Source organism: Carettochelys insculpta, chromosome 1 (assembly GCF_033958435.1).
Source record: "Carettochelys insculpta isolate YL-2023 chromosome 1, ASM3395843v1, whole genome shotgun sequence".
In the NCBI taxonomy this organism is placed as follows: Eukaryota; Metazoa; Chordata; order Testudines; family Carettochelyidae; genus Carettochelys; species Carettochelys insculpta.
Genome location: NC_134137.1, coordinates 248,802,506 through 248,826,379, shown reverse-complemented (window position 1 = coordinate 248,826,379; position 23,874 = coordinate 248,802,506). Strand labels below are relative to the sequence as shown.

Sequence of the window (23,874 nt, the reverse complement as noted above, 5' to 3'; positions counted from 1 at the left end):
CAAGCATAAAAAGAAACAAGAAGGCTTTTTACAAATACACTGGTAACAAGAGGAAGACCACGGAGAGGGTAGGGCCATTGGTCAGTGACGAGGGAGAAACAGTAACAAGGAATTTGAGATGTTTAATGATTTCTTTGTTTCAGTCTTCACTGAGAAATCTGAAGGAATGCCTGACATAGAGAATGCTAGTGAAAAAGGGGTAGGTTTAGAAGTTGAAATATGAAAAGAACAAATTAAAATTTACTTAGAAAAATTAGATGCCTGCAAATCACCAGGGCCTGATGAAATGCATCCTAGAATCCTCAAGGAGCTGATAGAAGAGGTATCTGAGCCTTTAGCAATCATTTTTGGAAAATCATGGGAGACGGGAGAGATTCCAGAAGACTGGAAAAGGGCAAATATAGTACCCATTTATAAAAAGGGGAACAAGAATAACCTGGGAAACTACAGGCCAGTCAGCTTAACTTCTGTGCCAGGAAAGATAATGGAGCAGGTCATTAAAGAAATCATCTGCAAGCATTTGGAAGGTGGTAAGGTGCTAGGGAACAGCCAGCATGGTTTTGTTAAAAACAGATCATGTCAAACCAATCTAATAGCTTTCTTTGATAGAATAACAAGCCTTGTGGATAAGGGAGAAGCGGTGGATGTGCTATACCTAGACTTCAGTAAAGCATTTGACATGGTCTGACATAATATACTTATCAATAAACTACGCAAATACAACTTAGATGGGGCTACTATAAGGTGGGTGAACAACTGGTTGGATAACCGTACCCAGAGAGTAGTTATTAATGGCTTTCAATCCTGCTGGAAAAGTATAACTAGTGGGGTTCTGCAGGGGTCTGTTTTAGGACCGGTTCTGTTCAATATCTTCATTAATGATTTAGATATTGACATAGAAAGTACACTTATTAAGTTTGCAGATGATACCAAGCTGGGAGGGGTTGCAACTTCTTTGGAGGATGGGGTCATAATTCAAAAGGATCTGGATAAACTGGAGAAATGGTTTGAGGTAAACAGGATGAAGTTTAATAAGGACAAATGCAAAGTGCTCCACTTAGGAAGGAACAATCAGTGTCCCACATACAGAATGGGAAAGGACTGCCTAGGAATGAGTACAGCAGAAAGGGATCTAGGGGTTATAGTGGACCACAAGTTAAATATGAGTCAACAGTGTGATGCTGTTGCAAAAAAAGCAAACATGATTCTAGGATGCATTAACAGGTGTGTCGTGAACAAGACACGAGAAGTCATTCTCCCGCTCTACTCTGCGCTGGTTAGGCCTCAGCTGGAGTATTGTGTCCAGTTCTGGGCACCGCAGTTCAGGAAGGATGTGGAGAAATTGGAGAGGGTCCAGAGGAGAGCAACGAGGATGATCAAAGGTCTAGAGAACATGACCTATGAAGAAAGGCTGAGAGAACTGGGCTTGTTTAGTTTGGAAAAGAGAAGATTGAGGGGTGACATGATAGCAGTTTGAGGGGGGACATGATAGCAGTTTTCAGGAATCTAAAAGGGTGTCATAAGGCAGAGGGAGGGAACTTGTTCTTCCTTGCCTCTGAGGATAGAACAAGAGGCAATGGACTGAAATTGCAGCAGGGGAGGTTCAGGCTGGACATTAGGAAAAAGTTCCTAACTGTCAGGGTGATCAAACACTGGAACGAATTGCCAAGGGAGGTGATAGAATCTCCATCACTGGAGCTATTTAAGAAGAGGTTAGGTAGATGGCTTTCAGGGATGGTCTAGAAAGTGATTGGTCCTGCCGTGGGGGCAGGGGGCTGGACTTGATGGCCTCTCAAGGTCCCTTCCAGTCCTACTATTCTCTGATTCTACCCCAGGCCCTGGGCAAGCAGTGAACTCTCACCCCCGAGCGGCTCAGGCCCATGGACGAACCACTGAACAAGCGCTGTGCAATAGCTGCTGCAACCTTCACCCACAGCACAGCAGCCGCCCTGGGCAGAGCTGGGGGTGGGGGGAGGCGCCGGGCGCGTCAGGGGGCGAACACACTGAACTCGTGCAGCCCCGCAGGGGCTGCAGCACTTGGCCGCGGTCTGCGTGCGCGGAGATTTCACCCCCTGCACGTCTCTGCAATCGCCCCCGCGGGACAGAGCCGGGACCACCGCCCCGACAGCCTCGGCCTGAACCACGCCGCCCCTCCCCCTCTTCCTCCCCCAGACCCCGGGCGCGCGGGCGCGCTGGCGCGGCGCGGCGCGGGGCGGGGCGGGGCCGGGCCAACCCCACCGCCCACGAGGCAGCCAGTTCCGCCCCCGAGCGCCTGCTCTCGCCGCGCTTAGGCTGCGCCTGTGCAGGGTCTATAGAGCAGCGGCCTGGGCCTGGTGTGTCCCGTGCCTCGCGCAACTCCCGGCTGCAGCAGGTGAGTCTCCCTCGGCCTCCCCCGGCCACGAGTCCCTGGCGGAGGCTCCTCACCGGCTCCGCGTGAAGGCGGCGGGAGGAGGGACCCGCTCGTTGCAAAGGGAAGCGGCGTGCCTCGCGGGTGCAGCAGGAGGGGATCCCCAGGGCCAGTCTGGCGGTCGATGGGCCACGGGTACCAGCACGAGGGGGTTAGCCCCTTTGGGGGGCCACAGTAGCTGCTTGGGAGTAGCAGCGAGGCAGCGAGTAGCAGCGAGGTGTCTTCTAGTGCAGGGGGGAGCAAAATTTTAGGGGTCCTACTTTTCACTCCGGTAGTTAGCAGAGTCTGCCCCGCCCCCCGCCTGTCTAATGTAATCCAAACTCTCGGAAACTTCGGTTATGTTCATATAAGAGGGAAAAAAACCCCAACAACCAAATCCAGCACGTGTAAAAATAAGTCAGTAGAATGTAAAGTTATTAATCCGCATATAAATGTGAATACACATTCATAAAAACAGTAGCATATTTCAACATTTGTAATAAGAGGAATGTGCCTGAGAACCAGCAGCCAATCATGTTGCTCCTCCTTTATGAAATTTTGTGCCCCTTCTTTACACACCCCAATGTAGTGTCACATTGTCAGGTAAGAAGAGCAGAGCGCCTTCTTACCTGTGTTGCCTGGTAGTGACAGAGCCAAGGAGTGGGATTCCTGGTCTTGGTCTAGTCACTCTACCTTTGTAAGTAACAAAGAGGAAGCTGTGAACTTACCTTTGTAAGTTCAACTGTAAAACCCAATCCTGGAATAACAACAAGTAGTCCTGTGGCATCTTATAGACTAACATTTTGGAGCATAAGCTTTCCTGGACAAAGACCCGCTTCATCAGATGCATGAGTGGGGGAGAGGGTTTCCAGAGGAGGATTTTAAGAGGGGGTCCCAGTAAAAGGGAGGGCCAGAGCTGACCAATCCTTGATTCAATCCTTGAATGCTTGCAAACAGTGGTGGGACACTTCCTAATTGTGTCTAAAACCCTTGGAAATTCTCAGAGGAGAGACACCCAGGACAAGGGGAGTTTGACTATTACTAACATGATTGTGTTTGGTCTGTGTTAGCAATGCCTTTTTCGTGAAGGGGAAGGTTATGTATGCCTTTACTTCCATCTTGCCCTCAGAGTCCTTTCAAAAGAGAACTCTCTCTCCTATTCTTTGTCAATCCTCTCTCCAGGGCTGGCCTGCGTATTACGTAGCTTTCATTTTCCTGGCTTTCATATCTCAGTTCTGAGGTGGGTTTCTTGCAGTGCTGGGTTAAATTATTAACTGTAGATACACAGTGGGGTTTGAGAGGCACTTAGTGATAATTATTAGTATGAAATAGTACAAAGTACTATACAATGTATGCTAATAATGTTCCATTGGAGCCGCATTTTATTTACAGGGGTTTGCTGTTGTCACCAGCATTTGAAGTTAAAATATTTAAGAAGGTTGTTTCCTTTTCTTTTTCTGCCATGTTTATTTTTGCGTGAACATGAAAAGAAAACATTTGAGAAGGACCATTTGCTCTAGGGAAAAATGAGAAATACTACTTAATAATCTTCCCTTATGTATGGAATACTGGCTTCCACTGGTGGAGCTTGGGTTGTACAGGCTGAACGTCTGTAGTCTGGCACTCTCTCATCTGACAACATCTGTGGTCCAGCAGGATTTTAGTTAGCTGGATGTTCATTTATCATGGGTGTAGCCAAGTTTCATGCAGTCCTATAACATTTGTTTACAACCACTAGTTTTGGTTCTCAGTGTTCTGTACTATTATATAGCTGTAATTTACCCCCAAATGTCTTCTAAGAGTGTAGTGAGTGATGGTAATGCTGTTAGACCATTCTGACCTCCCGTGGTTCATCACATTCTCTCATTTGGCACCTGTAAGGTTCTAAGGATACTGGGTTAGAGAGGTTCAACCTGTAGCACAATAGTAGCAGAGTATCTCCAGAAGGCCCTGGAGCTGGCAGGCAAAGCAGAGGAAGTGGGAGGTATAAACAGGCAAGAGATGGGACCAGGGAAGCCTGAAGATGCACAGATTCAGCCTTTGGTGCTGAAACCCACAGCAGTTGCCTCTGCCATTGTGGAGCCCCTAGGCAGTTCGAGCCCACAGAATAAGTGCAGTTTGCACATTCCTGTAATAGCAGCAATGAATCAGGCCCTACCTAGTGGATTGTTGCATGTGGTTTAACAACAGCAACAGTGTTACTTCTGCTCTTCTTTGTCCCCCATAGTATTCTAGGTTTCACAGGGATGTTGAATTGTAGCCTATTGTCAATGTTTGCTTATTCCAGTTAGGCTGAGACAGTTTGAGTATGATTAGTGGAATTTCCCCTCTAATAAATCTCACTTATTTAAATTGCTATGCCTGTATTTACTTAAAGCTTATTCTGCCTATTAGCTAGAGGGGAAAAAACAGCATGCTTATTTTTGCTCTTTTGAGTGATAATATGTAATGAAATGGAACGAATTCATAAAAGGCTGATGTGAAATACATGTTGGTAAAGTGAGCACCAAATGGAGATATTACAATAAAACAGTGAAAGTATGGAAACCTGCACTTGCACTTGTGTAATCACTGGGCGTTACTTTGGTGTTACGAAACAATGTCAAACAATGAGTCACATTTCTTGGCGACAGTTTAATAAAAGGAATTGGATTATTTAACTCAGTGGAGCAAAAGTGTCTCAGAATAGCAAGTAAAACTGCCAGACCCCTTTCTGAGACCATAAGGTCATTGTGGGAAAATGTTACTTTAACTCCAGCACCCTCCTCTGTGGAGCACCATAATGAGAAATTTCAGGTCTTCCCCTTTATCTTATTCAACCTCAGCAAAGTCATTGGAGGAGCCAGTGAGACAGTCTGGGCTGAACTGACAACAGAATAGGGACACCAGCCCATTCTAAATATTTTGTTTATATTTGATTTAAAAAAAAGTTCTCACTCTTTTGCATTTCTGAACAGAGATAAGTTGGACGAAGAACAGCTGGCTAAAGCTGCTCTCGGGCCTGACCTGAGGCAGTGCTGGTAGGAAAAGCTGAAAGCTTTGAATAACTTGCTTCTCCTTTAACATTCCGTCATCAAGGGCACCTGCTCTCAGGTGGTTATATCAAGCTGCAGCCAAAGCTGCTGCTTGGATAGGGCAAATTAGGGTGACTGCTCCAGAACCTGCACTTTGAGGGGGCCCAAGGGCCAGCATGATTGATCCTGGAAGATGAAGCCATCACTTCAGCAGGGCCCAAGTGATGTGGCAGGCAGTAAGTGGGGACAGTGCCTGGTTTGGTTGCCTGTGTTTCAATACAGCAAGTCCCCTGCCCTGACTGGATCTCTAAGTTGCCATGGCACTATGGGCAAAAAGAGCCCTGCAGTAGGTGTTAGCAACTGCCAGAAACAGCAGATGACCTAGCATCAAGCTGGATCCAGGCCACTGGCCCATCCGCTAATGCAGAGCGGGGCCCTCAGCTGGCAGGGGCTGACTTGTCCTAAGTCTTGCACACCCCTACAGATGGTCCTAAGGTCTCTTAACTGCTGTTAAATGACCACATATCCACAGCAGCAAAAGCTATCACCTCTGTTTGGATGAAGTATGATCTTTTTTTTTTTTTTTTTGGCCAGCCACAGCCTGGTGAATTTCATATATTAATGACATCTAGGCATGACTATTACAGCTCAAATCCAGGAATGAACTATGGCTTGTAAGTATCCAGTTAGTACAAAATGTCAGAGAAATATCCATTTAGCAACAGAGCACAATAACTTCATCTGTGGATATGGATGTGGACATCTGCAGATCATGTTTTGCAGATGTGGTTACCAATTTTGTATTGCAATTACCTTCTGCAATGACATTCTTTCTGGACTGGTCCCCACTGAATACAAAATCCAGGTCAAAACCCTTGACAAGACTGGACCTGCCAGCGTGAAGTCACTTCTGAAGCTCTGGCCTCCCACAACAGCTCCATTCTATTATAGGGATATTTATGAGCCTGGGAGACAAAACTTTCACAGGAGTTCGTCCACCATCGTGGAACTCCCAACCAGAAGAGAGAAGATTGACTGTTATCACATTTAGGACTAACTAGCATACACCTTTTTAAAACCTAGCTTCCTCTCTAAGGCCCAGCCCTCATTTCTTAAATACATTTTAAATAAATCTTTAATCAAATATTTGCCTTCAGATATTGGGCTGGAAGAAATATGATTGTCAGGCCCTTTAAAAATAGCTCGTAGGTGCCAGTATAAAAGCCTGCATAGAGATGACAACCAACCAATTGTTTCAAGTCTGTTAAGGCTCAGTGATTTTTATTATAATTCTTTCAATTAGTTATAAATGGTCAAAACATTATATCAATGTCATGCATCTCCCCCCCCCCCCCCCCTCAAACATAAGTGGTCACTAATAATGCATGCCCTGGCTGTATAAAGAGGCATGTTGCTGAAGAGATTGAGTCTTCACCCATGAAAGCAGCAGACACGTAACCTACTAACGACACGTAGCTGGGAGTGACTTATTTGACTATGACGCTTAATTGAGCAGAAACAAGAAACATTTAGTGGGTGAATAATTCACTAACCCGTTCCACAGTAAATTATTCAGTACAAAGAGGTGATGTAGCTGAAGCTGAATAACAAGAAGTCCTGTGGCACCTTATAGACTAACAGATATTTTGGAACATAAGCTTTCGTGGGCAAAGACCTGCTTTGTCAAATGCATCTGATGAAACGGGTCTTTGCCCACGAAAGTTTATGCTCCAAAATATCTGTTAGGTTATAAGGTGCCACAGGACTTCTTGATATTGAAGATGCAGACTAACACGGCTACCTCTCTGATACATAGTGTAGTTGCTACACTGTAGTTAAGATACCTACTTTCAAGGTTTAGATACAAAGCTACAAACATGAAATATCAGTCATGCAAATTAAATTAATATAAACACTTTGCTGCTCTGAAAAGCCAGATATGAGACGTTTATGTACTCTGCAAGTATATTACCTTTTAAATATTTACTATACATTTAATAAACATAATATGGCTAATGGCACATTTCCAGTACAGAATTAATAGTGGGGTGAAGCTAAGAGTGGTTGATATTATAATAATGAAAAGTTATATGGCAGTATGGGAACTGGATTGATTCCTCTGTTTAGTTCCAGGCTCTTAATTTAAAACACAATTGTAAAGGAAAATGTAATATTCTGGATGATGGATGGAGTTCCTTGAAATATTTCCAGCACTAACTTTTTATATTTTGAAACAAAGTAATTTAATGGAGACTACTCACCCTGTTAATCACCTCCCCTTGTTTGTGTGGGTCTTTCACAGAGGAACAGGGATGAGAAAAACATTCATAAAAATTTAAAGTGTGATTGTTTCACAAAATATGCCAGACTTAAGAGCCTGTGTATTATTATTTGTACTGTGGTGTCACCTGGGATCCCTAGTCATGGACCAGGTCTTATGCGGCTAAGTGCTGAATCTACTTTGAACACTTTTTCTAGAGTGACTAGTTTTCTAGTTGGTGTTCCCTCAGAAAACACTCCTGATCAAGCAATTATTAGGAAACTTATTTTGTAAGCTCTGTAACTGTCCCATCTGGTAATAAGGGGAAAACTCAGTAATGCAACTGACAGTCATTCAATTCCTCTATAAGTGAAATCCGAAAACCATGGGACTAATGCAGGTCCTGCTGTCTTTGTGACTTGCTCATTTTGTCATTTGTGTAAGAAATCTAGCGCAAGGATGCAGTGGGATAGGAACACACAGAATCACAGAAATATAGGGACTTCAGTAGGGCATCTAGTCTAATCCCCTGCACTCAAGTCAGGACTACATAATAACGAGACCAGTGAGGGACAAGCTCTGCTAGTGAGCGGGCTGCATGGGTGGCCCTCCTTCATCTCAGTGGGTGGTAAGATTGTCATAACCAAGATGACAAAGCAGCAGAAATGTAGCACTTCAAAGACTAACAGAAAGATGTGCTCGGTGATGAGCTTTCATGGGACAGACCCACCCAAATAATTTTTTTTAGCCTTAAAGTGCTACATTTTGGCTGCTTTGTTTTGTTGGAGTGCAGACTAACATGGCTACCTCTGTTACTAATAACCAAGATAGCAAAATTACACTGTCCCAAGAGACTAACTGTACTTGCATACCTAGAATTTGTGGGGTGTGCTGATTGGATACAGAGGGAGCACTTGGCTTGCACCATGTTGTGTGCAATCAGCACACACCTGGCTTCATGTGCTTTGAATGACATTTTTGTAACACTGACAGGAAAAAACAATTCAGATGAAAATCCAGCAGATTCCGGCAACCCTGTGCATGGGCAGTGGTAAATAAAGTGTCTCATGGGACACACGCAGAATCTCTCTTGGCACACAGGTCCCTTGGGCTGCAAGTTGCCAAACTAGATCATTCTTGACAGGTATTTGTCTAACTCAGTGGTGTCCAATAGTAACTGAAGGATCGCCACACTTGTGGGTGTTGTCCTTCCATATTTGCCACAGCCTCGCCTCCCCTCCCCAAGAGGCATCCTGCCCCCAGGCCCTCCCACCCAAACTGACAGCAACTCACCAGAGCAACCACTGCTGCTGGAGCCGCAGCCACGTGAGGCAAGCCACGCTGGGCCATAGCTGCTGGGGCTGCCCCATGGCAAGTGGCACAGGAGCCACGCCAGGGCAAAAGGTGCAGGAGGAGCTGCTGCCACACACTTGTCCCACCAAGTGGTGGGGCACAGAGCGGGTGGCAGATGCTCCGCATGTGCGGCTTTAAGGAACTGCATTTCACCACACTGCGGTGTCTGGTTTGCCACAGGTGGTGAGTCGTGGGTCTAACCCATGGCATCCAAGTTCTGAAGCAGCTAGCGCTATGGTGAACAAGCTGTATTATTCTGAAAATGTAGTTATTGTTCAGCCTAACTAGCCACACACAACCAGCTCAATAGCCACATGTGGCTAGGGTGTGGGATACAATGGGTCTAACCTGCTCTTTAAAGTTTCCTGACGGACATTCCACAATCTCTCTAGGCACTTTATTCCAGTGCTTAAACATCCTAAACCTATGTGTCCGCTGCTTCTTTATGCTCTTCTATGTAACAGACTCTCTGACAACAGATAAATTCGAGTAAGGAATACTCCAAAGAGAGGAGTTCTGAAATCAGGCCTTTTAATATTTTTCTTTGATCACCATGTTTGGATTTTATGCATTACTACTTCTCACCTAGTCCCTCCGTCTTGTGCATTTCTCCATTCTTTCATCCATTATTGTTTTATTTTCAGCTCTTTTTGCAGGAACAGTGTCTGTAGATCTCTTCCCCCCCCCCCCCCCCCCCCGCAGCTTCCCTCCATTTGATCATTCTTTCTAAAGACCCACATGGAACACTTATGGAGGGCTGGATATGGCTTCCCATGTCAGTCAGTGCTGCTCTTTCCCTCAGCCTTGATTTTCATCTGAGTGTGGCATGAGTTGTTGCTAATTCCCAGGGACTGAAAACCTGCACTGTATTGCTTCTAGTATCTAGGGATAGCTGTGGTTGGCAGACAGGGCCTGGAGCTGGGAGTTAAGTGACCTATGTTCTGATTTTGATGCTGCAACTGACTGTGTGTGTCTTAGAGCAAGTCACATTATTGCAGTTATCCTGCCTGTAAAACAGTGGTATGGAAACCTTCTAACTCTTTGAAAATGCTTGGAGTTCTGTTTTGACAAGTAATATACTAATACTAAATTAGTATTAGTAGCTCAAAGGGAAGGGCACCCAAATTGTATCCTGACACATTCATAGCTTTCCCTTACGTAGTTTGTGCACATCTTTCCTCTTCCTGTTCAGTAGCTATTTCCGAGTCTGATGCCTCCCTTACTTCCTGTTCTCCATTTCAGAATACAGTAGACCCCAGAGCTATGCGAGGGTTGCATTCCTGCAGCCTGGTTCCCAGATCCTTGGGGTCTGCAGGAGCTGGGAAACTGACCAGCCCACTAGGGCTGGTCAGTTTTCTGGCTCCCAGAGTGTCAGGGAGTACATCTCCTCTCCCCTCCCCCCCGTCCCCCACCTTTTCAGGTCTCAGGAAGCTGACCAGCCATGTGCTGGTCAACTTCCTGGGTCCTGCAAGTGCTGGGGAGCTGGGAACCAAGCAGCAGCCTGCTTTCAGCTCCCTGCTGCTGACAGGAACCAGGCATGGCTTCTCCCCAACTCTCAGCTGTGGAAAGTTGGGGGGAAGCCAGGCCACCACGGCTCTCTGCTCCCTGCTGATGGGCAGACAGTACTGCAGTGGGGCTTCTTCCCTGCTTCCACCAGCTGGGGAGCTGGAGAGCTTTTGATTTCCACTTAACTTGGGCTATTGCAAGTTAAGTGCAAAATCGAAACTGTACGTAACGGGATTACTGTAATCACTGTATTGTTGCCCCTATACATATCGAGCCACATTCTCCCTCTAACTTGTTCTTTGTGTAGTCACTTTAGTTGCAGAACATTATAGTTCTGATGGGATATAATTTTATATCCATTGTACAAGTGATGCGACAAACTGTAAGGCAGTGGAGAACTGGACCTCCCATTTTCCCAGCAACAACAATAAGAGCAGCAGAGCAATGGGGATCACAGTTTCACTTTCTTAGCGGACTCCTTTCCAGTTACTGTGTAAAAGCAGCAGAGGTGTGATCCTCTACAATGGTTAGGAGCTCCTGTTCCCAGCAAAGATTGTTGGTCCTGCAGATCTCCTTCCCTTGGGTCCCAGTAGAAGTAATGAAAGCAAGTTGCACTGTGTCACTTTTGTGCTGCCCATGCACCTGCGAAGTACTGTGTGCTTCAACAGACACACTTCCCCCAGGTCTTTTTTTAAATATAAGAACTTGCAATTCTTGTTCTGGATTTGAAATATGACCTGAAAGTTTTGAACTTGGCATGTAGACTACATTAGTTAAGAGGCATGACAGCAATATTTGTAGCAACAAGCTACACAGGTTTTTTTCCTTGCTCTTCCCAGCTTTCCCTTCTCCGTCAGACTTAATGGACGCCGTCCAGCAGAATGTGTTTTTTATCTCTCCTTTGCTCCCTGCCCCCACTTAGATCTCTCCTCTCCTCTTGTGCACAGACACTGGCTCAGGATTTCTTCTGTTCACCTCCTTCTCTCTTATCCCTTCCTGGGCATGCCTGCTCTTCTCCCCACCTTCGGTCTTCAAAACGCCTTCTTCTCTCTGGTTTTTTCCTTATTTTTGTTTACCCACTCATGAAAAACTCTCTCTTCTCTTGAGCTATGTCTAGACTGCAGGCTTCTGTTGGGAGACCAAAGGTCTCTTGGCAAAAGAGTGCCACCATGGGAGTATTCTGCCGACATCTGTGTTTTCCAAGGGATATCTTGGCAGAGGGGGTTTTCCCCTAGACATTTGACCCTGTGTGGATGGGCCAAATGTCAGGAAGACCTCTCCAAAGAGGCCTGTCAGCAAGAGATACAGAGGTATTGTGAAGTTTGCATATCTTTTGCTGATGGTTCTCGGCAATCAAGACGCATCCTTAACATTTTTCCAGCCAGTCCTCCCCTGCACGCTCCCTTTGCCTTTAAAATCCTTGCCTGTATGGCCTACTGCTATTCCCATGTCTGTCCTTGATATTTGCCAAGCTGGCTTCCGCTTTCAGTCTTTCATAACACTTTCACCAAGGTCCCAAACAAAATCAAAAGGACACATTTCTTTGACCTGTCTCTGAAACGACTGGTCACGCTCTGCAACATGATTTTTCTCTCCTTTTAGCACAATCATATTTTCCCTCTTCTCTCACTGATCTCCTTCAGTATCTGTTATTACTGTGAGGCCCCTCTTCCACTGTCTGATGCCAGTTCTCAGATTAGTATTGTATTTGAGAAGGTGGGTGAGTAGTATCTTATTGCACCAATTTCTGTGGCGAGATGAGCTTGCATACAGCTGTGGGAAGCACACTTGATGTCACCGCTAAATACAAAGTAGAACACGTTGGTTACTAATAATGCTAAACAATGTTCCCTCTATTTTCTTCCAGACCTGAGCAGAATGAATATTCTTAAGTGTACCAATGTGGAGGTAATAGGTAATACATCACCTTGATATTGGTGGACATAAAATCCAGATGGCAGGGCTGGGGATAAAGCAGGGGAGCATAGTGTTGGAAGGGCTCAGGCCTGGAGCAGAGGACTAGGGTGCAGGAGTGTGAGAGCGGGTTCCGGGATGGGGCTGGAGATGAGGTTTTTTGGGATGGAGGACCAGGGTTCCAGGTTGGGGGAGAGGCTCTGGTTTAGTGGGCAGGAAGGGGTAATGGCTGTAGGTTGGAGGTGTGGGCTTGGGATGGGACCAGGAGGGAGGGCTTTTTTGGGTGGTGGGGGCAGGATGGTGCACAGGGCTGGGGGGGGGGGGGTCAAGAGGAGGCCGGGGCTTGGGCTTGCCTGAGCAGCTCCCTGATGGGCTAGAGAGCAGGGGTTCCCCTCCACTGGCCCCAGCAGCTTCAGGGCTTGGGGCAAGTGATCTCTCCCTGCTCTAGCCCTGAGCCACTGTGCAGGGTTTAATGGGAAGCTGTGTGGAAGCAGAGCTTAGGGGGAGCTTACACGATGAGCATATGTTTCAAGGGACACATTAAAATGAAGGGTCCTGTTAATATCCCACATAGCCCGGCACAACTCATTGCCACAACACCATTGGTTGGACATAAGAGAATTAGCTTTTCCAGCCTCCAGCGTGCCCCCGCCAGACTAGCGTCTCACCCACCGTTACCTGCTTCTCTGTTCTCCACCCAGTATTGTCAGCACCCGCATCCCTCCCAGGACCCTGCCCTTCCTGCAAGCTACCACCTTGCTACAGTGCCCAGGCTCTGGAGTTCTCCCTGCCCAGGGAACCCCAAACCCTAGTTCCCAGCATGCTTCAGTGACTCACTACTGGTTATCATCTAGCCCCTTACCTCAGGGGCAAATTGCCCCTCATTATTGGCAAGGGTTTTGTGGATCTGCTGCTGTCTCCCACCCTGCCTGCCCCTGCTCCCCAGCCCTACTATCCTCTGACTTTGTCTCAGGCCCTGCAGCCTGCAAGCATAGCTGGCTAGAACTCCCCCAGCCCTGTCTGCCCTTTCCCCAGCACTGCTCTGTGTTTGGCATCCTCAGCCAGGTCCCATCTGCCTCACAGCTACAGTAAGAGTCTGTGCCTCTCCTCCCCACAAGGAGTCCTGGTCTATACAGCACTCAACCCTGATTGGCTGATATGTCACACCCACAGGCTCCACAGTCTCATCCCTCTCAGAGTTGGGTTTAACCTTTGCTAGGCCACTGTGGGCAGATGCCCTGTCACACCCCTCCAGTAGTGTGGGGGGAAAGGGAGGGAGGGAGCAGCTAGGTCATCATGTATTTAGTGGGTTACAAATTACTGTAAAAAATAACCCTCTGAATTCAGTATCTATCACGTTTAGTAGCTAGCAAAGTTGAAAATTAAAGATCTGTCTCATTCTTTGAAGATGTTGCATAGATTTCCTCTGAGAATGAGGGCTGAGTTCAGATATAGAGTGATCATTTTTTTCCATGGTAAGTGTTCACCAACAAGCAAGAAGGTGACATGTCTCAGAGCAGCAGCCATGTTAGTTGGTATCCACAGAAACACTGAGGAGTCCTGTGGTAACTTTAACTAAACAGATTGATTTGAGCATAAGCTTTTGTGGCCAAAAGCCCACTTCAGCAGATGCATGTTATGAAGAGAATTTTTGCCCACAAAAACTTATGCCCAAATAAATCTGTTAGCCTTTAAGGTGCTACAGGATTTTTGTAGGTGACAAGCTGTTTTTGGTCTTATTTTTCTGTGAGTTCATTTGAGAGTGGAGTTTTTTGTTTTTTGTTTTTTTGTTTTTTTTTTAATTTGGGCATTTAGTGCATGGGATGGGTACCCTACAAGTCGTTATAAGCATGTCTTGAAAGGCAGTTGTGGGAAAGGTTCCCAGCCCATGGGCGCTGCAGAGCCAGCTGTCAGGGTGGTGACAGTGTGCAGTCCCCCTTGATGCCCGGGGCATAGGACCCAGCAGGAGATGCCAGCAGCATCCCAGGAACTGCAGAGTGGAGCAAGCATGCTGCCTACAACCCTGCTCTCCCCCAGCTCCAGCTGCAACTGAGCTATTAACTGCCCATTGAGCTGTGCTGACTAGAGCTGCTGGAGTTCCTTTTTGACCAGGTGTTTGGTTGTTAAACCAGCTTCCTGCCCCCCTTAGCTACAGCCAGAGCCTGAATGTCTACACTGCACTAAAGCAGCTCCTTACCCAGGGTCCCGTGAACCTGACTGAGGCATCTGGCAAAAGATTCTTTGTAGCGATTTGTATTATGGACACCAAACTTGGAATAGAGTTTTTCCAGCTTGTTTATTCTTAATGCTACCTTTACCTTGCCAGTAGAGCAAGGACTACATAGGCAAGCTAGAACACCTCAGGCCCTGTTTCTTTTTTACATGCAGTTTTAATCTGATACATTGCTTATGATTCTACCAAGAAAAATTTGTCAGTTTTTCAGCCATTTGCCATACCCAGTATATGCTGCTTGCGTTCTCATTCACAGCCCTTAACATCTTGGATGGTCCCTCCAATTTTCTGGGGCAGATCCTCAGGTAGTCTAAACTGGGTTAGCTCCATTGACACCAGCTGTTTCACTTCAGACAAAAGGTTTCAGTCTTGTCAGGCACTGAACAGCCCAATTCCCTTTGGCTACAGTTACGCTACAGCAATCTCTTGCTGGAAGTCACCGTCAGAAGAGATTTCTGGGCAAAACTTCTGTGTCAACAAAAAGCCCAACTGCCTGGCTGCTCTTTAACATAACAGGCACCCAGAAGCACAGCAGGCAGGGCTGCCATTGTTCTGGATGCCCTGTCTCTGGAGAAAAGACCCCCCAGAACATGCACACAGCTTTTTTGGCAACAGAATCTGTCAACAGCATTATGACTCACGGCTGAAAGGCAGAATGCTGCTGGCCAAAGGACTGAGTTTTGTCAACAAACTGTTGACAAAGTGCATTTTGTGTGTGTGGATGTTCCACAAGTTTTGTCAACAAAACTGGGGGTTTGTCAGTAAAACTCACTAGTGTAACTGTAGCCTTTGAGTTCAGTGGGAGCTGTTGAAGAATTAGTACCTTGTCTGATCAGCCTAAAGGACTTTGCAGATTACTTGTTAATTGTTTCCCTATTAACCTAATTGCTTGTATAGTGATGACACTATGAGCTTTTGCTGGGCTAGCATTTTACCAAAATGGATGGTTGGATGACAAGATGCAAAACCTTTAATAAAGTTTTAGCAGTACAGTGTTGCATTTTCCATGGATGAAAAATGGGATGTGAAATCTCCCTTGTAGAGAGGGGGTCAACTCAAGGTTTAGTAGTAACATGTAGGCCTCCAGCCCCCAGAAGGTACAGGCACTGGTGGTGGTTTGCTCAATGGGGCTGGAGTCTACCACATCCTAGAAGAATTAAGGATTACAATAATCTTTCAAGTAAGTGTTCAGTTTGACAGTGTTTTGCTAGCATTCAATTCTAAAAGTCACTTTGAAAACATACATTCTGGTGTTTGGGGTCTGTTTCAGATTCAGCAACGGCCTTGGAAATGGTACCAACATGGGCTCCAGCTGTTGGTTTCACACTCTTGCCCCATGCAGGAGGATTTTTGGGAGGCATGATAACAAGGAAAGAAATCCCTATATGGTATGAATCGCTACAAAAGCCATCCTGGCGTCCACCTAACTGGATGTTTGCCCCTGTCTGGGGAGCGCTGTATACATCCATGGGGTATGTCTTGTGTATATACGCTTAACTAGTTTGATGATTGTTTCAACTACAGTAGCAAAGCTTTGAGTCAGTCATAGTGCACAACACTGAAGAGCTGTGCTATTGTACCCATAGGTAAGGTACATTGACTTTTAAGAAGCAGTTTAAAGTTGATCATGCACTGTTCCAGCAGGTAAGAATGTACACTAAACTCTTGCATAATCAACACCAGGACTGGGAGACTGAATATTCAAATACTCTGGATACTAGAGAGGTATACTTAGCAGTGCACAGCACTGAAAAAAACAAGATCAGATATTAAGAAACCAACAAATTGTATGCATAGTACTTTATTTACCAACAGTCACATTGTACACTGTAAACTTACTTTGTCTGCTGTATTTACTTTCATCATCCTGTACCTGTGGAACATGTAACTAAAATTTACTTGTGGTTAAATTGCCAGTTATTTGAGAGCTCGAGATGACAGAATGTCAGATATGAAAGAGTTCACTGTACTTAGGACAACCTGCCCTTCATTTAGGTGTCTGCACAAAGTGCTGTATTAAATGCATCAGTTAGAAAAACTGCCATTAATTTGCTTCTGACTGTCTCAGTAAAAGGAACAGAACTCTGAGGTAGTGCGCTGACTGATTGAAAAAGATGGTTATTCACCTTCTCATATCTGGTTGGTTGGTTGGTTTGTTTGGCAGCTTAAAGTGGTGTTGGGAGAGGGAGTGGTGGTCATCTTGAATGGTGCTGGGGACAAAAGTGCTATGGCAATGACTGATAAGAAGTTGGGCCCACACTCCAGATCTGCAATGGGCCCAGGATCTATTGCCCAAAGACACCCTTGAGTGGGAGTGGCTTCAAGGGGCTGGACCATGGGATCTATACTACGAGTCACACACCATGAGTTTGACCAGTAGCGCACATGAATGGGGCTGAGAGACAGCCTAACGCAGGAGACTCAACATCTCCCATATGCCACTGGGTGAGGTCTGATGGAGAAGTGGGGGTCTGTCCCTGGTGGGGAACTTCTGCACCATCATTTCAATAGGGTCCCCCCTTGCAGTCTCAGAGGTATCCAGGGTAGGAGACAGCACAATATCCTTTACCTTGAGTCTCAGTCTCCAGAAAGGTAGGGCATCTAGCATGGTGCCCTGTGACCTGGCCACAGAGAGCCCTGCACCTGCCCCATTCTTGGCAGATGACAGCAGGGCAGTAGCTGCTGCCCATACAGCTCCCTTTTCCCTCTTACAACATTTGACAGGGGATAGGAACAGCTCCAGGACACCAGACTGGGGTCCCAGTGATTGTATGTTGAAGCTGCTGGGCCGAGTCCTGCTTTGGTAGCCTTTCAGAGATTGCAGGGGGACCACTGCAGACAGATGTGTCCTGCCTCTGCTGGGGCCAACAGGCAGACTCCATTTGGAGCTGCCTAAAGCTAAAGTCTTGTTCCTTCCTTGTGCAGGGTTTGAAAGCTTTCCCAATCCTGCACTTCATTTACTGGTGAGCCTCCCCCAGGACATTGGAGACACAAGTAACAGGGGTCACCTATAGGCACAACCTTCACATGGGACTTGAACTCGTGAGACTTTAGCATGCCTTAAGTGCCAGAGGGAGCATGGGAAGGAAGCTTCAAAGGAAGACTAGACTAACTAGAAACAACTGATAACTACTAGGAACAAGATGAACAAACAGTTAGAATGGGAGGGAAGTGTGGAACACTTGCCATTCAAGAGCGTTCCAGTAAACACAGATAGCGAGAAGGAACTGCAGGAGGAGTGGGGGAGACCCAGGTCAGCAGGATCATATAATGCCAGAGGTTTCCACAGCCAACCTGATGGGTAGTTGCTAGGGAAAACTGACAGCCATGCACACAGTGCACACATCAATTCCAGTTAGTGTGACCAACTACTCAGGTTTTTAATGCTTCCCCCTCCTCTTGTACATATATCCTCTTACAGTTCTAGCCTGAAATTAACTAAGGGAAAATTTTTATTTTGTTCCCTCCCATATATATTTAGTAAAGCCTCTTTTAGTTAGTACTGAAATCACAAGACATGAGCAGCTTTTTTTTTTTTTTTGTTGGAAAATGGGATAAGACCACTGAAGTGAGACCAGATAGCTTTTCCATAGAAAGGCTATCACCGATGGCTTCGTGCGGAAAAAACAGGCCCTAAGAATTACATACCAAAAAGACTGTTCCTGAAATATGCCTTTCAATGAACTGTTCAGTATGCAAATAATAATGTCTGAGTTTCTGATTACAAATGAGGAGAGCCAGGTAACATTTTTTGTTTTAAGTCACTTTGAAGGTGTTTCATAAGCTCTTGTCTCCTCATGAGACCAGTGCATTCTGACCTGGTTAATGTCCTAATCGTACCTATTGTTGACAAAAAAAATTAACTGATTACTGTACTCCTGTGGACAGTTGGGTGTTTCTTCCCAGAGCCCAAATCATGTTCAAAACCAGATAATTGTGTTCTGTAGACATAACAGCACCATTGCACCCCAGAATCTTTTGCATTTGCTAAATACAAATAGAGGAACTGGATTGGTTGGGCATTGTGAGGAATCTCTGTTATCTAGCAGAACAGTAGCTCTCCCAGAGAGTTGTGTAACTAAAGAGCTGGCCTTGAACGCTTTAGGTATTTGCCAGAAAATCTAAGAGATCAAGAGCAGAAGTCAAAAAGTTGTATCTGTGTGCAAGTGCAATTGCTCATTAACAAGAGTTTCACAAATCCTCTGGAAGCAGAACTGTGTTTAGGTTCCCCCTAGTGATGAAGAAACATGTTTTTTTGTTTTTTTTTTTTTTAAATCATATGTTTGACAGCATATTGAATTGTGCCCTTAAAGGAACAGCCACCATGCAAGCATTTACTTCCAAATAAAAGTAAACTCATCCATGCTACATGTGAGTGAAGCTGAACTCCAGTAGAGTTTGAGGTTTCAAATATCTGCTAGCAGCTAAACAATTACAACTCTATCTTGCTGAAAAATTAGGTCAACTTTTAAGCCCTCATTTGTGGAGCAACACTTGCATATAGAGCTCTTTGTTGCCTAGCCAGGTGCACAATTAAATCTGCATTCATACCTATAATTTAGATTTCATCTCAATATGAAACTATAGTGAAATAGCTGGCAAATTATTAACACAAGGGAGCAGACTGTCTTGGAATACACACTCATGGATTCGGAAATCAAACATCCAGTACTACTGAAAAATGAACTACAAAGCAAAATGTAAAAATGGAGTTAAAGGAGCAAACTTACATGCTGAATGTTCCAGCTACCCAGGCTGTGGGAGGCTTTTAGCACACAAACTTTAGGTTCATGTCCCCCACACTTGAGCAGTCCTCACTGAAGATATCCCAAAATGCAGAAGTCCGGGGCATTACGAGAGCATGGACTGCAATGAGAATCTTGGTAATGTTTGCAATTGAAAAATTGTATTCTAGTAACCAGTTACCAGGAGGTTTTCACTGACAGGGAGTATAGCTCCTCTCCAAATCTTTGTTCTGCTTGTTGAGACCTCCTTTCCAAAAGTCAAATGTGGTTATGAAAACATCACTTCTGTGTAGATGCTGACTAAATGTATATTCACCACTGTTCTTTCCTCACTTTTTGCCTGTTCTATTCTGTTCCCTTCCATTAATTAAATTTTAAAAAGGAATAGCTTAATTAAAAGCATTTTCATTAATGAGGTTGGTGAAATGACTTAAATGTAACACTTCACTTTCTAGTTAAGAGCCTAGCCATTCAACTTGACTCCCAGATTAAATCTCCCACTTTTGAAAATTTGCCAGTGTAACTTATCAAATCTATGTTCTCCACACAATGAACAGTTTGTCACTGAAACACTCTAATTGATGCTCTCAGTTCAAGACTAATTCAGTTTCTTCCTTTATAGTCTTTGGGTCTCAACTCACAATTTTTATTTGTCCAAAGGGCAGTAGCTCATCTGTTCCCCTATGCACAGAAATTAAAATAGTCACAGCAAAATATTTTACTTCAGTTTTTTTTTGATTGGACGGTTCAATGCGGTCTATTCTCTCATTGTGCCCAAATGACAGAGGTATGAAACCACTCATTGAAGATTTCAAAAATGAGCTCTTCAGTTTTGGATTCTGTCCTAAATCCATTGGTCTTACCTCCACTTTACACTTAGTAACATTTTCAAGTCAGTTAGGGTATGTCTACACAGCAGCCTTCCGTATGGAATAGCTTATTTTGAAATAACACTGCTACTCACAAAATGCATTTCAGAATGGCACTTAGCTATTTTGAAATACAGCATCTACACATAATAGCCTATTTTGAAACAGAGCCATAGGACATGCTATGGTTTATTTCAAAATAAGCTCTATTCCCTGTCTACACAGCCCCTATTTGGAAATAGCTATTTGGAAATAGGTACATTCATCATGCAGTGAAGTTTACCTATTTTGCAATAAGCCATCCGCTATTTTGCGCTTATTTCAAAATAGTGGTTTTCATTGTATAGACACTGTCAAAATCTGCACAAAAATATTGCTGCTGTTCAAAACAATTTTGCCTTGTACCCTAAAAAGCCAAAGTCTCTTGCAAGTCAATACTATTTTTGCTTCTAAAAAAGTAAAATGGAGAATCCTAAGTCTCAGGCTTCTTTGAAAAATTTTACTTGCCTTATCTGTGAGAGTCACCTAGTTTATATTACATAATTAATTAAACATTTTGTCACTGCATAATTTGCCAGAATATTTGCATTGACACATTCATTTTATTCAGATACGGTTCATACCTGGTATGGAAGGAGTTGGGAGGTTTCAATGAAGACTCAGTGGTTCCACTTGGGCTCTATGCAGGGCAGCTGGCATTGAATTGGGCATGGACTCCCATATTCTTTGGTGCTCACAAAATAGGATGGGTAAGTACAAAGTAATATTGATAGTCAAAGTCTCATCATATCCCTGCACCATCATTTACGAGGTCTCAACTTTACAATTTATTCTACTTCAGTAGATACAGAAAATATTTGGCTTAAAGTAGCAGTTTTGTGTGATTCCTTTATTCTTGCTCTGAGAGATTATGCATAATTTATCTAGAGTGTCATTACACTGTAAACTCAGTGGAATCTTTCTTCCACCCTTTCTTGATGAACAGAAGTTATTATTCGTGTGACTAAATAATTATGCCCCGGGGCCCTGTAGACAAAAACTTGTGGAAAGGAATTTACCATAAGATGACTCATGTAATAGTGTCAGTTTTAAACAGCACTAATGATTTCAGCGGGTGGCAAAGCTGGTCTGACAAAACAACAAAACTATTACTTTGACTACTTGGCTGGTCTTTTAACGACACAGCGCTAGCTTCAATATTTACAATACACCATTACCATAAAGGAACACAGTCGTTTTTAAAATATTTATCTGCATAGCACCCTATGAGATGGGGATCATATCCTATGTGCAAAATTGGGAATTGATATTTATTTCTCTACAATCACACAACAAATCTGCAGCATAGCAGGGATTTGAAGCAGTCTCCTAAACTGCCGGTGGACTACCCTAACCACCCCATCTGAAGTACTGAACAGTCAAATTTAACACCTCCTGGTCAAAAAATAGCTACCACCCACTTTTTTGGAATTTTCTGTAGTATCCATTAATAGGATGAATGAATTTAATATTTCAGACTAGCTTTGTGCATATAGTCTAGATTTGCATGAGTGTCTCAGAATGCCTCATGTTGATGCATTTGAAGTTTAAGCATGTTTTCTATTGTTTCGGAATTTTTTAAGAGTTTAGCCAGAACTTGTGCAAATACCCAAGTATGATTTTTGAACAAAATACAGCATGTAAAATAACACTAACCACCTTATTTTATTTCAGGGGTTGGTTGATCTCCTACTTCTTACTGGTGCAGCAACAGCTACAACTGTCACCTGGTACCATGTCAACAAGAGAGCAGCATATTTGATGTTCCCTTATTTAGCTTGGTTAACTATGGCTTCTGTGCTCAATTACCACATCTGGAAGGACAATCACAACAAGAAGCAATCTGAATAGAGAAGCTTCTTGCAGAAGATAAGGCAGAAGATTTTTTTATGCATTTTTCCAAATTAAATTTCAATTTTTTTTTACTGTTTGAAGTACTTAGTGTGAGACAGTTAAAATATCACAACTTACTGCAGTCTGATAGAAGGGCAACCTTTAAATGCTGGCTTACTATACAATCAGAATGGAATGTGTGCATGTGTGAATCTGCTAGCACAGTAAATGAAGTGGTTTAATGTGTCCCCTTTGCTATTGCCCCTGCTGTTGATTGCATATAAGTCATTTATGGGTAATATTTTTAGCAATTACTGGCAATGATTATGAACTGGGGGCTAGTTATGTCTGGAAATGCAAAGTATATTCATGACTTTCAGAGGATTGTTCCTTATCCTTTCAGAAGATTGTTTACTCACAATTGGCCTGATCCTTCAACCATATATCACTTGGCATGGTGCTTATTATTGTCAGGGGTTGTAGTGGCTTCAGTGTCTTGTCTTCAAAGTGATGTGCGTAGACAGGTTTACAATTAGACCTTCTGGAGAGGAAGAATTTCCCATACCTGTGCATATAAACTTTGAGAGCATAGTATAGTTTGCAGCCTGGACCATTAGAGTTGAGAAGCAGGGGAAGTTTCAAACACAGGAAAAACAATAAGTAACTTAACTATTCAAACATGTCTGCTGCTTCAAGATTAGTGTTGCAGCCTTAGACCAGATGGCATGGAGTTCTGCATGTCTTAACTAGAATCCTAGGACATGAAGTTTACCTTTTCCTCTTTTGCAACACGTTACTGCTTTCATGACCATGTTTACGAGTCCCCCTTTAGATGAGAATGATTTAAACTTTTCTTTGCCTCAGACACATGGTAAGACTTCCAGCAGTGTCTGATTTTTTTTAACTTTATCATTTGACAGCCGTATACCCTGAAATTGTCTCTGCCCTTCACTGCCATGTTTCGTAGACATATCAAGCAACTTTAAGCTTCCCAGAAATCTGAAATATTGTGCTGCAGTGCTTGGCAGACATTAGTTCTTCAAACTGACTATTAAGAGTATTTGCTTTAAAAATATTTTATATGGCATAATCAACCTCTCTCTGGGTGGGGAGTGAAAGATAACTGATTATATTCCTCACTTCCTTCACATTAGTGCAATAGTAGAAGCTCTCTCTAATTACTGCAGATTAAGATTGTTTATAACTATCTTTTTACACTTGTCTTAAAATCTGCAATTGATTAGTTTGTTGCAATGTTTGTCAAAAATAAAATTTTAATATCACCTTTAAGGTTACAGTATTTCACAGTGTAACTTGTTTGGCTGAAGCATAACAATACAAACTGTTCCTCAGCACATAATAGTACTGTCCAAATTAAACTGTAAGGGGTAAAATTTCTCAGCTGTAGCTCTTGATACAGAAGTTGCCAACAATTAAAGGGATCCTTTGTTCCTGCACCGTTTACTGGAAAAAAATTCTTTTCAGCCATTTGGCAAAAGATATTTCTTCAATTGTAATGGCCCCTAATCCAGCCCATCTCAAGTCTCCATTATCTCAGTGTACTGCAGTTCTTTATTAATTATGCATTTTGCTATTTCTGATGCAACCCTTAGGTAAGATTCCCACTGACCTCAAGGAGAGTTTTGCCATGAGCTATTCAACTTAATTGCAGTGAAACAGGAAAGAACTGTTTGATATGTAACAGAAGAGCTATGGTTTCCA

At 44.0% G+C, this 23,874-nt stretch overlaps 1 protein-coding gene across 1 annotated transcript; it reads left to right on the top strand.

Moving 5' to 3' along the window:
- Positions 1–2,215: 2,215 nt before the first annotated feature.
- TSPO (translocator protein) lies at positions 2,216–23,452 on the top strand. Its single transcript, XM_075003842.1, has 4 exons — positions 2,216–2,371; positions 15,937–16,138; positions 20,891–21,029; positions 21,994–23,452. Exons 2-4 carry the CDS (start codon positions 15,957–15,959, stop codon positions 22,168–22,170), a joined length of 498 nt encoding a protein of 165 aa, XP_074859943.1. The 5' UTR covers positions 2,216–2,371; positions 15,937–15,956; the 3' UTR covers positions 22,171–23,452.
- The last annotated feature ends 422 nt before the right edge of the window (positions 23,453–23,874 follow it).

What these genes read in the sequence shown, in the direction of transcription:
- TSPO (XM_075003842.1), top strand. Translation starts at nt 15,957, where the DNA reads ATGGTACCAACATGGGCTCCAGCTGTTGGTTTCACACTCTTGCCCCAT. An exon ending in GCGCTGTATACATCCATGGG is followed by an intron (nt 16,139 to 20,890) that starts GTATGTCTTGTG and finishes CATTTTATTCAG; the next exon opens with ATACGGTTCATACCTGGTAT. An exon ending in GTGCTCACAAAATAGGATGG is followed by an intron (nt 21,030 to 21,993) that starts GTAAGTACAAAG and finishes ATTTTATTTCAG; the next exon opens with GGGTTGGTTGATCTCCTACT.